The 12692-nt window shown below is 44.6% G+C and overlaps 1 protein-coding gene across 2 annotated transcripts in view; it reads right to left on the bottom strand.

Annotated features, from left to right (window-relative positions):
* LOC137436938 (transmembrane protein 151B-like) overlaps positions 1-12692 on the bottom strand; it is a 62583-nt gene that overhangs the window by 9832 nt on the left and 40059 nt on the right. The window contains exons 3-4 of one of the 2 annotated variants that reach the window (XM_068131177.2): positions 12537-12659; positions 526-846 (exon numbers count right to left, since the gene is read on the bottom strand). In XM_068131177.2, the coding sequence (XP_067987278.1) occupies positions 526-846; positions 12537-12659 (444 nt within the window). The remainder of the gene's footprint in view (positions 1-525; positions 847-12536; positions 12660-12692) is intronic. The other variant, XM_078787066.1, reaches the window with a different exon arrangement.

Genomic DNA, 12692 nt, shown 5'->3' with positions numbered 1-12692 from the left:
AGGCCAACGTTGGAAAATAGACGTCGCAATCGCAACCAATAGTCAACGTTAGGCCAACGTTGGAAAATAGACGTCGCAATCGCAACCAATAGTTAACCTCAGGCCAACGTTGGAAAATAGACGTCGCAATCGCAACCAATAGTTAACGTCAGGCCAACGTTGGAAAATAGACGTCGCAATCGCAACCAATAGTTAACGTCAGGCCAACGTTGGAAAATAGACGTCGCAATCGCAACCAATAGTTAACGTCAGGCCAACGTTGGAAAATAGACGTCGCAATCGCAACCAATAGTTAACGTCAGGCCAACGTTGGAAAATAGACGTCGCAATCGCAACCAATAGTTAACGTTAGGCCAACGTTGGAAAAATAGACGTAGCGATTACAACCAATAGGCAACGTCACCCCGGCGTCAACAATGCGCTTACGACCAATTGACCAAATGCCAACGTTGGCCCAACGGTGTTATGTGAGCTAGGAGTAGTGATCATGACCGATTGCCCCTTATTTGCAACGGCCATTTATACCTGTGTGGTGGTATAGGCATCTCCATTCCTATAACGTGTAACTTGGCGTGTGCGGCGCACGTAGTGGTAGCTGATGGCTTTCCACCAGATGCAAGGCGTGGCCGTTTGCATATGTTGCACACGCTCATACACTCCATCGGTCTCCGCACGCTGTTGCGTCTGCCCATGAGCGAAGCAGTGCCAGCATTCCACGAGGTACACCACGTAGAGCATGAGAAGAAAGGCGAGCGGGATGTAGATGTAGCCGCTCGAGCAGGGGCTGTGCTGGTAGGCGAGGGACCGGCCGGCGTGGAAAGTTCCGTCAAATGGGTATGTAGTAACCTTGGTGCCGACGACAGTGTGAGGGTTGGCAGGCAAGACAACAAGTACAAGCGAAAAAGAAAAGTGAAGCATCGTGAAGAAAACAAAAATGAAGGCGGATAATCAAAAGCAAGTAAACAGCATTCCCGGGGGAAAAGCAAATGAAAGTTTAGGCACCAATTATAAGGAATAAGGAAGTGGGTAGGACAAACGAGTTGTAATGCAGCAGGAATGATGAAAGTAAAAGAAAAGTGAAGCATAAAACAAAAAAGAAGGGGGGTAATTGAAAGCAAGTAAGCAGCATTCCCCGGGGGGAAAGCAAAGATAGGTTTAGGCACAAATTATAAGGAAGAAGGAAGTGGGTAGGACAAATGAGTTGTAATGCAGCAGGAATGATGAAAGAAAAAGAAAAGTGAAGCATAAAACAAAAAAGAAGGGGGATAAATAAAAGCAAGTAAGCAGCATTCCCGGGGGGAAAGCAAATTCAAGTTTAGGCACCAATTATAAGGAAGAAGGAAGTGGGTAGGAGAAACGAGTTGAAATGCAGCAGGAATGATGAAAGCAAAACTTCCGTTTCCGGTCTTGCTGGCGAGGGTTCGTTTTTTCGCAGCTCCACACGCTCTCCATCGAAATCGAAGTTAAGTAATTGTTCCCCTTTTGTATTTTCGTTAAAACTATTTATTTTATGGTGTATGTACGTATATTGTCCCGACAAAGATTTTCGGTGCAAATCTTTCATACCTGTATTGAAAATCGTGTTAATTCGTGTCGTCTTGAGGCCTTGTACAGTGTACACTGTACAACCTTGAGGCTTTGTTTTTCTCTCAGCAGTCCGTCGTTTGTGATCCAATAACTTTCGTTCTCTGTTTTCGCAGTCTTTCCACCCCAAAGCCGACTTCCTTATGTAAATCTCAACTCAAAAAAACAAAAAAAAAAAGACATTACCTTCTCTGTGCTCATTCGTTTATTCATTCTTATTCGTTTGTTCGTTCTTCGACCACGTGTTTCTCCCCCATTTCCCCAGATAGATTGTCAAATTTCAACTCGTTATTTTATCGTCCATGCGATATTGTTTGATTATAGTTAGTTTTGGTTTGAATTTCCTGTAACTCGTAATTAATTAATCGTGTTCTGCTCCTCGTGTGTGGCCTTGTAGTTGTACCCCCGTCGGTGTTTTGTTAACTTAAGCGTGTTTTGCTTGGCTCTTGGTTTTTTCCCTTCTACCCCGAACATAATACTCTGTCTAACGTTCTAAATCCCCCCCCCCCCCCACCAAAAATAACAAAAACATTTATTTTATTTTCTCCACGTGAACTGTTGTCTCATCCTGTATTTTCTGTCCAGGTGTGCTGTTCGCCCCGCCCCCATTATCTCCTTGCCATCCACCATTTGCCCTGTTCACGTGACTCGTGGTGGTCCCTCTCGGCTCTCCCCCCGTTGGTATTTTTGTGCATATAAGATTGTTCACAGTTCTGTTTAAATATTATTTAAATATGTTTAACCTTTCCCCTTCTGTGTTTTATTCAGTGGTATATTACAACACGCTGTTTTTCTTCCTATTTAAAAGGCTTTTCTCAATTTCCTCTCCAACTCATTCCACTTCAAAAAAAAGAAATTCAATATCTTATACGTCTCCCTCACTACATGGTCTAAATTCACATTCATTCCATCCCTCCTCCATCGTTCTGAATCGGATTGCTAACTTGAAAATCACAACAAACCCAATTTGTTATCAATGTTCGTCTTTCATTAATCATCCACTTTCTAAACTCCCCTCTTGCCCCTCCCATCCAAATCCCCCCCCCTTGCACCTACACTCCTAAACTACCCCCTTGCCCCTCCACTCTTAAACTCCCCCCTTGCCCCTCCACTCCTGAACTCCCCCCTTGCCCCTCCCCTCCTAAACTCCCCCTTTGCCCCTCCCCTCCTAATCCCCCCCCTTGCCCCTCCACTCCTGATCTCCCCCCTTGCCCTTCCCCTCCTAAACTCCCCCCTTGCTCCTCCCCTCCAAATCCCCCCCCTTGCCCCTACACTCCTAAACTCCCCCCTTGCCCCTCCACTTCTAAACTTCCCCCTTGCCCCTTCCCTCCAAAACTCCCCCCTTGCCCCTCCCCTCCTAAACTCCCCCCTCACTCCTCCCCTTCAAAACTCCCCCCCAATCCTTCCCATTCAATTCTCCCCCCATACCATTCCTCTCCAATTCTCCCTCCTCCCCCCTCCTCCTCCAAGCTGCCTCCTCCCCACTTCGTCTCCCTTCTATCTCATACCTCCACCCCCCCCAAACCTTCTACTTTCCTCTGCCCCCCCTCAAACAACCCCTCACTGTGCCTCATCCCTTCACCATCAAACCTTTCATCCTCCTCATCCTTCCCTTTCTTGGAACTCTTCTGCAACATCTGACACACTATCAACTGCTCTCCCTACCTCCCCCTCTCATCCTTCATCTTACCCTACTCCTCCCCTCCCCTGTCCTGTACCCGATGCTCCCCCTCTCTCTTCATTAACGGTATGGACCTCAAACATCCGGGGCCTTCGCTCAAACCTGACTGATCTCTCCATACAGGTTGCTTCTGACAATCCAGACTTGATCTGCTTAACAGAGACTTTCCTCCTTCAAGATGTCTCTGATTCCTTAATATCTCTTCCTGGTTACTCCCTCCTCCGGTATGATAGACCTGAGCCTCGGCATGGTGGTGGGGTGGCTATCTTTGTCAAAAACTCTCTTCCTCACTCTCCTTGCACTGCCCTCTTTCCTCCTCACCCGCAGGAGTACCTCTGGTTACGGCTTCCTCTCCGCTCCCACCCTTTGTTCATATGTGTTCTGTACCGTCCCCCAAACAGTGATGACTCCATCTACATTTCACTGTCTGACAACATGGACCAACTTCTATCCACTCATCCCAACTCTCTCTTCCTCATATGTGGTGACTTCAACTGTCATCAGGCCACCTGGTTGGGTGTGGGTTCCTCTCTCACCAGTCATGGCACCTCAGCAAAGGACTTCTGTGACTCACTGGGATTGACACAATCTGTCAATTTCCCGACCCGGATCTCAGCCAATGGAGTATCTTCTCTTCTAGACTTGGTTATGACAAACTTCCCTGCTAATGTCTGCTGCTCTTCTTCTGCTCCAATCGGTTCTTCTGATCATGTGCTTGTCAAAGTGGACATCTCTCTGGCCATTCTCAGAGAGCCTCCTCAGCGTCGACGAGTCTGGCATTTCACTCAGGCCGACTGGGACGGTCTTCAAGCAGCCATCAATCGTCTGGATTGGTCTCCCATCTCCACTGCCTCTGACATCAATTCTTCCTGGGAATTCTTCCAAAGCAAACTGATCTCGCTCATGCACAGATTTATCCCATCTCGCCTTCAATTGTCTTACCCTTCCTCCCGTCCATGGTACACTGAATCTTGTGGTGAGGCAGTTGCCCTGAAACAACTTGCCTTTGCCTCTTGGAAGGCTAATCCAACTGAAGGCAATCTCAGTTCCTTCCACCAAGCTCGGAACAAGTGTGTGTCTACCCTCAGGAGTGCCAGGAAGCACTATCTCTCCTCATTCAAGAATGAACTTTCAAACCTGTCTCCTTCCTCCAAATCCTGGTGGCGTCTGGTCAAATCCGTTTCTGGTGTTTGTTCCCCCTCCAACCCCTCCCTTACCTCAAATGGCCACACAGTTGACATCGCACATGACAAAGCCGAATGCCTCAACTCTGTGTTCGCCTCAAAATCCTTAGTCCCAAACCCATCTCTCTCTGTTCCCACCTTTCCCAGTCGAACCCAACTGCTCCTGGACTCTGTGTCCTTCTCTCCTGACAAGGTGGAGGAGTTTTTGTCAAACCTCGACTCTGATTCTGCAACTGGACCAGACGGCATCAGCCCACGGGTCCTAAAATCCTGCTCTGCCGCTCTATCTCACCCTCTCTCTGTTCTTTTCACCCTATCTTTTGCTCAAGGTCATCTGCCAGCATCCTGGAAATCAGCTAACATTACCGCTTTACACAAAAAAGGTGCAAAAACAGATCCTTGCAACTACAGACCAATCAGCCTGCTCCCAATTATCAGCAAAGTCATGGAATCCATCATTGCTTCGGATATGAAATCTTTCCTCTTCTCCAATGGCTTGATCTCTGATCATCAATTTGGTTTCAGACCAGGTCACTCTACTCTGGACATGCTGCTTCTGCTGTCTCAACAATGGATGGAGGTCCTCAATGCCAAACAGGAAATCAGAGCTGTCTCCCTTGACATATCATGGGCCTTTGATACGGTCTGGCACCCAGCTCTGCTCACCAAACTCTCCTCCTATGGTATCCATGGAAATCTCCATGCATGGCTTGCGGACTTCCTCTCTGGTCGTAGTCAACGTGTGGCCCTGAATGGATTTCTCTCATCTCCCCTTCCTGTTCAGGCTGGAGTTCCCCAAGGAAGTGTGCTGGGCCCTGTGCTTTTTCTGGTCTTTATCAATGATCTCTCCGACTCTCTGGAAAATCCTCTCTATCTCTTTGCTGATGACTCCACTCTCTGCCGCTCCATTCCTCTTCCCTCAGATTGGCAGTCTGCAGCCTCCTCACTCTCTGAAGACCTGGACAAAATCACAGACTGGTCAAACAAGTGGAACATGTCTTTCAATCCTGACAAATCTCACTCTCTTACTATGTCTCTCCGAAAAGATCGACTGGACAACCCTCCCATCTACTTTCTCAACAATCCTCTCCAAGAAGTTCTGTCGCTCAAGCTTTTGAGTCTCACTATCTGCCATGATCTTTCTTGGGAAAACCACATTTCCAAGCTGGCCTCCAAAGCCAGTCGCCGACTGGGCATCCTCCGTCGTGCGAAGTCCTTCCTCGGCACACCTGAGCTCTTCACCACATACAAGGCTTTCATCCGCAGCTCAATGGAATACTGTTCTCCCCTATGGGCTGGTGCTCCTGCCTCACACCTGGCTCAGCTTCACGCTGTTGAATCCAAAGCTTTCAAAATCGTTGGAATCTCCCACGACGAAGCTATCTCTGAGGGCCTTTCACTCACTCACCGCAGGCAGGTAGGTGGTCTTTCTGTCTTCTACCGACTCCTCTCCGGCCTTGCTCCCCCAGCTCTCTCTGTGCTCTGTCCCCCAAATATTCCTACAGGTCGCACAAGATCTGCCAGCAACCCTCTGATGGTTAAACTGCCGAAATCTCGGCTCTCTGCTCACCTTCACTCTTTCATTCCTCTTTTCTCCCGCCTGTGGAACAAACTCCCACACTCCCTTCAATCCCTCTCCTCCCTCCAGGTCTTTAAAACAGCTGTTCACCACCATCTCTTATCTTCCCCCATCCATAACCTTGATCTTTTCTACCCCCACTAATTCACCCCAGATCCACCTTGTTTGAAATTCCAACTTCTTTCCTGGAAATCCTGGCAATGTCCATATGTTTATACCTCTCCCACCCCCCGCCCCTTCACATGCCTCCCCCCCCCCCCTTTCACATGCCTCCCCCCAAAGCCCTCTCCCTCCCACAGATCTCTCGATGTCTCCATATCTCTCGGTCCCTGCTCTCAAATGTTGTGTTTGTGTCCTTCCCCCTCTCTCCCCATCTTGTCTACCGCTCCCGATGTTATTTGTTTTAATGTGTCTGTTTGTCTTTCTGTGTGATTAATGTTCGCTCTTTCACGAGCCTCGATACTTGTATACAAAAAAAAAGAAGAAAAAAAAAGTGAAGCATAAAACAAAAAAGAAGGCGGATAATCAAAAGCAAGTAAGCAGCATTCCCGGGGGGAAAGCAAATGAAAGTTTAGGCACCAATTATGAGGAATAAAGAAGTGGGTAGGACAAACGAGTTGTAATGGAGCAGGAATAAACCACCGTTTAGCAGGAATGTAACGAGCAGAAACGAGTTGTAATGGAGCAGGAATGATGAAAGAAAAAGAAAAGTGAAACATAAAACAAAAAAGAAGGCGGATAATCAAAAGCAAGTATGCAGCATTCCCGGGGGGAAAGCAAATGAAAGTTTAGGCACCAATTATAAGGAAGAAGGAAGTGGGTAGGACAAACGAGTTGTAATGGAGCAGGAATGATGAAAGAAAAAGAAAAGTGAAGCATAAAACAAAAAAGAAGGCGGATAATCAAAAGCAAGTATGCAGCATTCCCGGGGGGAAAGCAAATGAAAGTTTAGGCACCAATTATAAGGAAGAAGGAAGTGGGTAGGACAAACGAGTTGTAATGCAGCAGGAATGATGAAAGAAAAAGAAAAGTGAAGCATAAAACAAAAAAGAAGGGGGATAATCAAAAGCAAGTAAACAGCATTCCCGGGGGAAAAGCAAATGAAAGTTTAGGCACCAATTATAATGAATAAAGAAGTGGGTAGGACAAACGAGTTGTAATGCAGCAGGAATGATGAAAGTAAAAGAAAAGTGAAGCATAAAACAAAAAAGAAGGGGGATAATTGAAAGCAAGTAAGCAGCATTCTCGGGGGGAAAGCAAAGATAGGTTTAGGCACAAATTATAAGGAAGAAGGAAGTGGGTAGGACAAATGAGTTGTAATGCAGCAGGAATGATGAAAGAAAAAGAAAAGTGAAGCATAAAACAAAAAAGAAGGCGGATTATCAAAAGCAAGTATGCAGCATTCCCGGGGGAAAAGCAAATGAACGTTTAGGCACCAATTATAAGGAAGAAGGAAGTGGGTAGGACAAACGAGTTGTAATGGAGCAGGAATGATGAATGAAAAAGAAAAGTGAAGCATAAAACAAAAAAAGAAAGGGGATAATCAAAAGCAAGTAAGCAGCATTCCCGGGGGAAAAGCAAATAAAAGTTTAGGCACCAATTTTAAGGAATAAGGAAGTGGGTAGGACAAACGAGTTGTAATGGAGCAGGAATGATGAAAGAAAAAGAAAAGTGAAGCATAAAACAAAAAAGAAGGGGGATAATCAAAAGCAAGTATGCAGCATTCCCGGGGGAAAAGCAAATAAAAGTTTAGGCACCAATTATAAGGAATAAGGAAGTGGGTAGGACAAACGAGTTGTAATGGAGCAGGAATGATGAAAGAAAAAGAAAAGTGAAGCATAAAACAAAAAAGAAGGCGAATAATCAAAAGCAAGTATGCAGCATTCCTGGGGGGAAAGCAAATGAAAGTTTAGGCACCAATTATAAGGAACAAGGAAGTGGGTAGGACAAACGAGTTGAAATGCAGCAGGAATGATGAAAGCAAAAGAAAAGTGAAGCATAAAACAAAAAAGAAGGGGGATAATTGAAAGCAAGTGAGCAGCATTCCCGGGGGGAAATCAAATTGAGGTTTAGGCACCAATTATAAGGAACAAGGAAGTGGGTAGGACAAACGAGTTGTAATGCAGCAGGAATGATGAAAGAAAAATAAAAGTGAAGCATAAAACAAAAAAGAAGGGGGATAATCAAAAGCAAGTATGCAGCATTCCCGGGGGAAAAGCAAATGAACGTTTAGGCACCAATTATAAGGAAGAAGGAAGTGGGTAGGACAAACGAGTTGTAATGCAGCAGGAATGATGAAAGAAAAAGAAAAGTGAAGCATAAAACAAAAAAGAAAGGGGATAATCAAAAGCAAGTAAACAGCATTCCCGGGGGAAAAGCAAATAAAAGTTTAGGCACCAATTATAAGGAAGAAGGAAGTGGGTAGGACAAACGAGTTGTAATGGAGCAGGAATGATGAAAGAAAAAGAAAAGTGAAGCATAAAACAAAAAAGAAGGCGAATAATCAAAAGCAAGTATGCAGCATTCCTGGGGGGAAAGCAAATTGAGGTTTAGGCACCAATTATAAGGAATAAGGAAGTGGGTAGGACAAACGAGTTGTAATGCAGCAGGAATGATGAAAGAAAAAGAAAAGTGAAGCATAAAACAAAAAAGAAGGGGGATAATCAAAAGCAAGTATGCAGCATTCCCGGGGGGAAAGCAAATTGAGGTTTAGGCACCAATTATAAGGAATAAGGAAGTGGGTAGGACAAACGAGTTGTAATGCAGCAGGAATGATGAAAGCAAAAGAAAAGTGAAGCATAAAACAAAAAAGAAGGCGGATAATCAAAAGCAAGTATGCAGCATTCCCGGGGGGAAAGCAAATGAAAGTTTAGGCACCAATTATAAGGAATAAGGAAGTGGGTAGGACAAACGAGTTGTAATGCAGCAGGAATGATGAAAGTAAAAGAAAAGTGAAGCATAAAACAAAAAAGAAGGGGGATAATTGAAAGCAAGTATGCAGCATTCCCGGGGGGAAAGCAAATGAAAGTTTAGGCACCAATTATGAGGAATAAAGAAGTGGGTAGGACAAACGAGTTGTAATGGAGCAGGAATAAACCACCGTTTAGCAGGAATGTAACGAGCAGAAACGAGTTGTAATGGAGCAGGAATGATGAAAGAAAAAGAAAAGTGAAACATAAAACAAAAAAGAAGGCGGATAATCAAAAGCAAGTATGCAGCATTCCCGGGGGGAAAGCAAATGAAAGTTTAGGCACCAATTATAAGGAAGAAGGAAGTGGGTAGGACAAACGAGTTGTAATGGAGCAGGAATGATGAAAGAAAAAGAAAAGTGAAGCATAAAACAAAAAAGAAGGCGGATAATCAAAAGCAAGTATGCAGCATTCCCGGGGGGAAAGCAAATGAAAGTTTAGGCACCAATTATAAGGAAGAAGGAAGTGGGTAGGACAAACGAGTTGTAATGCAGCAGGAATGATGAAAGAAAAAGAAAAGTGAAGCATAAAACAAAAAAGAAGGGGGATAATCAAAAGCAAGTAAACAGCATTCCCGGGGGAAAAGCAAATGAAAGTTTAGGCACCAATTATAATGAATAAAGAAGTGGGTAGGACAAACGAGTTGTAATGCAGCAGGAATGATGAAAGAAAAAGAAAAGTGAAGCATAAAACAAAAAAGAAGGGGGATAATTGAAAGCAAGTGAGCAGCATTCCCGGGGGGAAATCAAATTGAGGTTTAGGCACCAATTATAAGGAACAAGGAAGTGGGTAGGACAAACGAGTTGTAATGCAGCAGGAATGATGAAAGAAAAATAAAAGTGAAGCATAAAACAAAAAAGAAGGGGGATAATCAAAAGCAAGTATGCAGCATTCCCGGGGGAAAAGCAAATGAACGTTTAGGCACCAATTATAAGGAAGAAGGAAGTGGGTAGGACAAACGAGTTGTAATGCAGCAGGAATGATGAAAGAAAAAGAAAAGTGAAGCATAAAACAAAAAAGAAAGGGGATAATCAAAAGCAAGTAAACAGCATTCCCGGGGGAAAAGCAAATAAAAGTTTAGGCACCAATTATAAGGAAGAAGGAAGTGGGTAGGACAAACGAGTTGTAATGCAGCAGGAATGATGAAAGAAAAAGAAAAGTGAAGCATAAAACAAAAAAGAAGGCGAATAATCAAAAGCAAGTGAGCAGCATTCCCGGGGGAAAAGCAAATGAAAGTTTAGGCACCAATTATAAGGAATAAGGAAGTGGGTAGGACAAACGAGTTGTAATGCAGCAGGAATGATGAAAGCAAAAGAAAAGTGAAGCATAAAACAAAAAAGAAGGCGAATAATCAAAAGCAAGTATGCAGCATTCCCGGGGGGAAAGCAAATGAAAGTTTAGGCACCAATTATAAGGAATAAGGAAGTGGGTAGGACAAACGAGTTGTAATGCAGCAGGAATGATGAAAGTAAAAGAAAAGTGAAGCATAAAACAAAAAAGAAGGGGGATAATTGAAAGCAAGTATGCAGCATTCCCGGGGGGAAAGCAAATGAAAGTTTAGGCACCAATTATAAGGAATAAGGAAGTGGGTGGGACAAACGAGTTGTAATGGAGCAGGAATGATGAAAGAAAAAGAAAAGGAAGGAAGAACAGGTGCAGGTGAGCAGCAGAGAGAAAAGCAGCACAGGGTACATTTGCACATTTCACATCCGAACGAGCTCGGCTCAAATGCAATCCCGAATCGATTGAAAGCTCTAAAGCTAGAAGAGTGCATGCAACATCAAGGCCAAAATCGGCAGTCCATTAATAATCTGGGCTTATTCCAAACCGTTAATGCAATTTCATTACCGCAGTAATTCGTCATTCGTGTCAAGAGGAAATGCTTGTAAATTGGAGTGGAACAACACTAAAAAAACAATTCCCTTCCTTAACACTCAAAGGTACAATTACATGACCGGTTGTCTGTTGGGATTAGTTGTTAGGTATTGTTACCTGTGTGGGGTACGTGGTGGATAGGTTGCGGAAGGCCTTACCGTGGATTGTGTGCTCATGTCGGATAGATTTTTTTTTAACCGGTAGCAAAGACTTCATGTTTTTTACGCCTTGAGAAGATGGTGTTTTTTGTGGTAGTGGTATCTAGAATAAGGGTGTCACGTGATCTTTCCTTCCTGTCTGAACCGGCGTGGGCCAGGCAAGATAAGGTGAAGGGATCCTGAGAGGGTAATTAGTATGAAGTCACCCAGCCCAGAGCACAAAGCTCGCTCACTTCCTCCCCCACATTTCCCTCTTCCCCCTTCGGTGTCACTGTGGGCCCAAGGACATGATGTAACTTCCTCTGCCTTCAATGTGAACCCTGGGGCAGGGCCACTTGGGGGAAACTGACACTGCTCTAGCGACATGGCATAATATCGACCGAAGCCGTGGGCCATGTCCTGGTTGGGCCCGTGGCGAGAAGAGGCCATCTCATTGGCCGTGCTGCATCACGTGAGGGGGAAGAAGAGTCGGAAGAGGGGAAGTGGGTACTATTTAAGATCCTGAGGTGCACCATTCTGTCTTTTTTTTGCCAGGAACATCCGTGGAGCAGGAGGCTCACCTTCTGCCAAGGACTCTTTCCTGTATCGTGACCTCTTCCTGCTATGGATTGGCGCTGCTCTGCTCTGCATGTTGTTCCTTTCAAAGATACTTGAGAACTTTAACATTCCTGCCTGGTTGGTGTGTGTGTGAGCGTATGAGAGTGTATGTTCGGGTCCATAAAAGGGTAGTTAGCTCCGCCATCAAAGGTGAACGGAGGTTATGTTTACACCCCCTGTCTGTGTGTCTATCTGTCCGTGAGCACGACATCTCAAAAGGTTATGGACTGATTTGGACGAAACTTGGTGGACAGGTTGGGCATGTGACGAGGACGAATTGATTAGATTTTGGTGAAGATCTGGATATGAAAATTTTAAGTGATTATTCACCATTGAAAGATGGGGCCAAAAACACCCTGTACATTACATTAAAGACCCTGTACGTTACAGCAGTAGCAGTAGTTGTTTTGTTACAGAGCTATAATGATTGAATATAATATTGCGTTTTGAATGAACAACTCTGACATTTTATCAATTTGCTTTCCTTATGTCATTATTTGTTGGCGAGAAGAGGATATTTGTTGCCACATGATTGAACATGTCGTTCATCCTGTCAACAAAATGGCATCGCAGCTCTTTTTGAATTATTGAAACATCATAGAAAGGAAATGTGAAGTTGACATTAAACGGCATCTTTTTGGAAGTGATCCATGGCTCATGGAGGAACTTCTGCACATGACATGCAATAAGGATGTGTTCATAAGGGTTCGTAAAGAAATGTAAAAGAGGCCCACCGAAGTACCATGATCCAGATGGCAACAACCAATCAGAATATTAGTGGTGAAATAATATGCATTTTGGACTGTAAAAAAATAGAAATAGTGAGTCGAGCAGACTTTTTAAGCATAAAATCATTCAAGCCCTTTGACCGCCGCTTGGTCATTTAGCACGAACAAAGTGAAGCCATACCTTGGTAAGTTGGCACCAGCTGAGGGCACCTAAACAGCCATACATGAGCAAAGACAGCACTAGGCACTTCCAATGGGACTCGCGGCACAGTGCCTCGCTCAGGGATTGCTGCACAGGCCTCTGCTGCAAATGGAGAAGGAACCAGTCATTTTTGAC

The sequence above is a fragment of the Myxine glutinosa genome, chromosome 11, assembly GCF_964187855.1.
Source record: "Myxine glutinosa chromosome 11, kmMyxGlut1.1, whole genome shotgun sequence".
Classification (NCBI taxonomy): domain Eukaryota; kingdom Metazoa; phylum Chordata; class Myxini; order Myxiniformes; family Myxinidae; genus Myxine; species Myxine glutinosa.
This window is presented reverse-complemented; position numbering and strand designations above follow the sequence as displayed.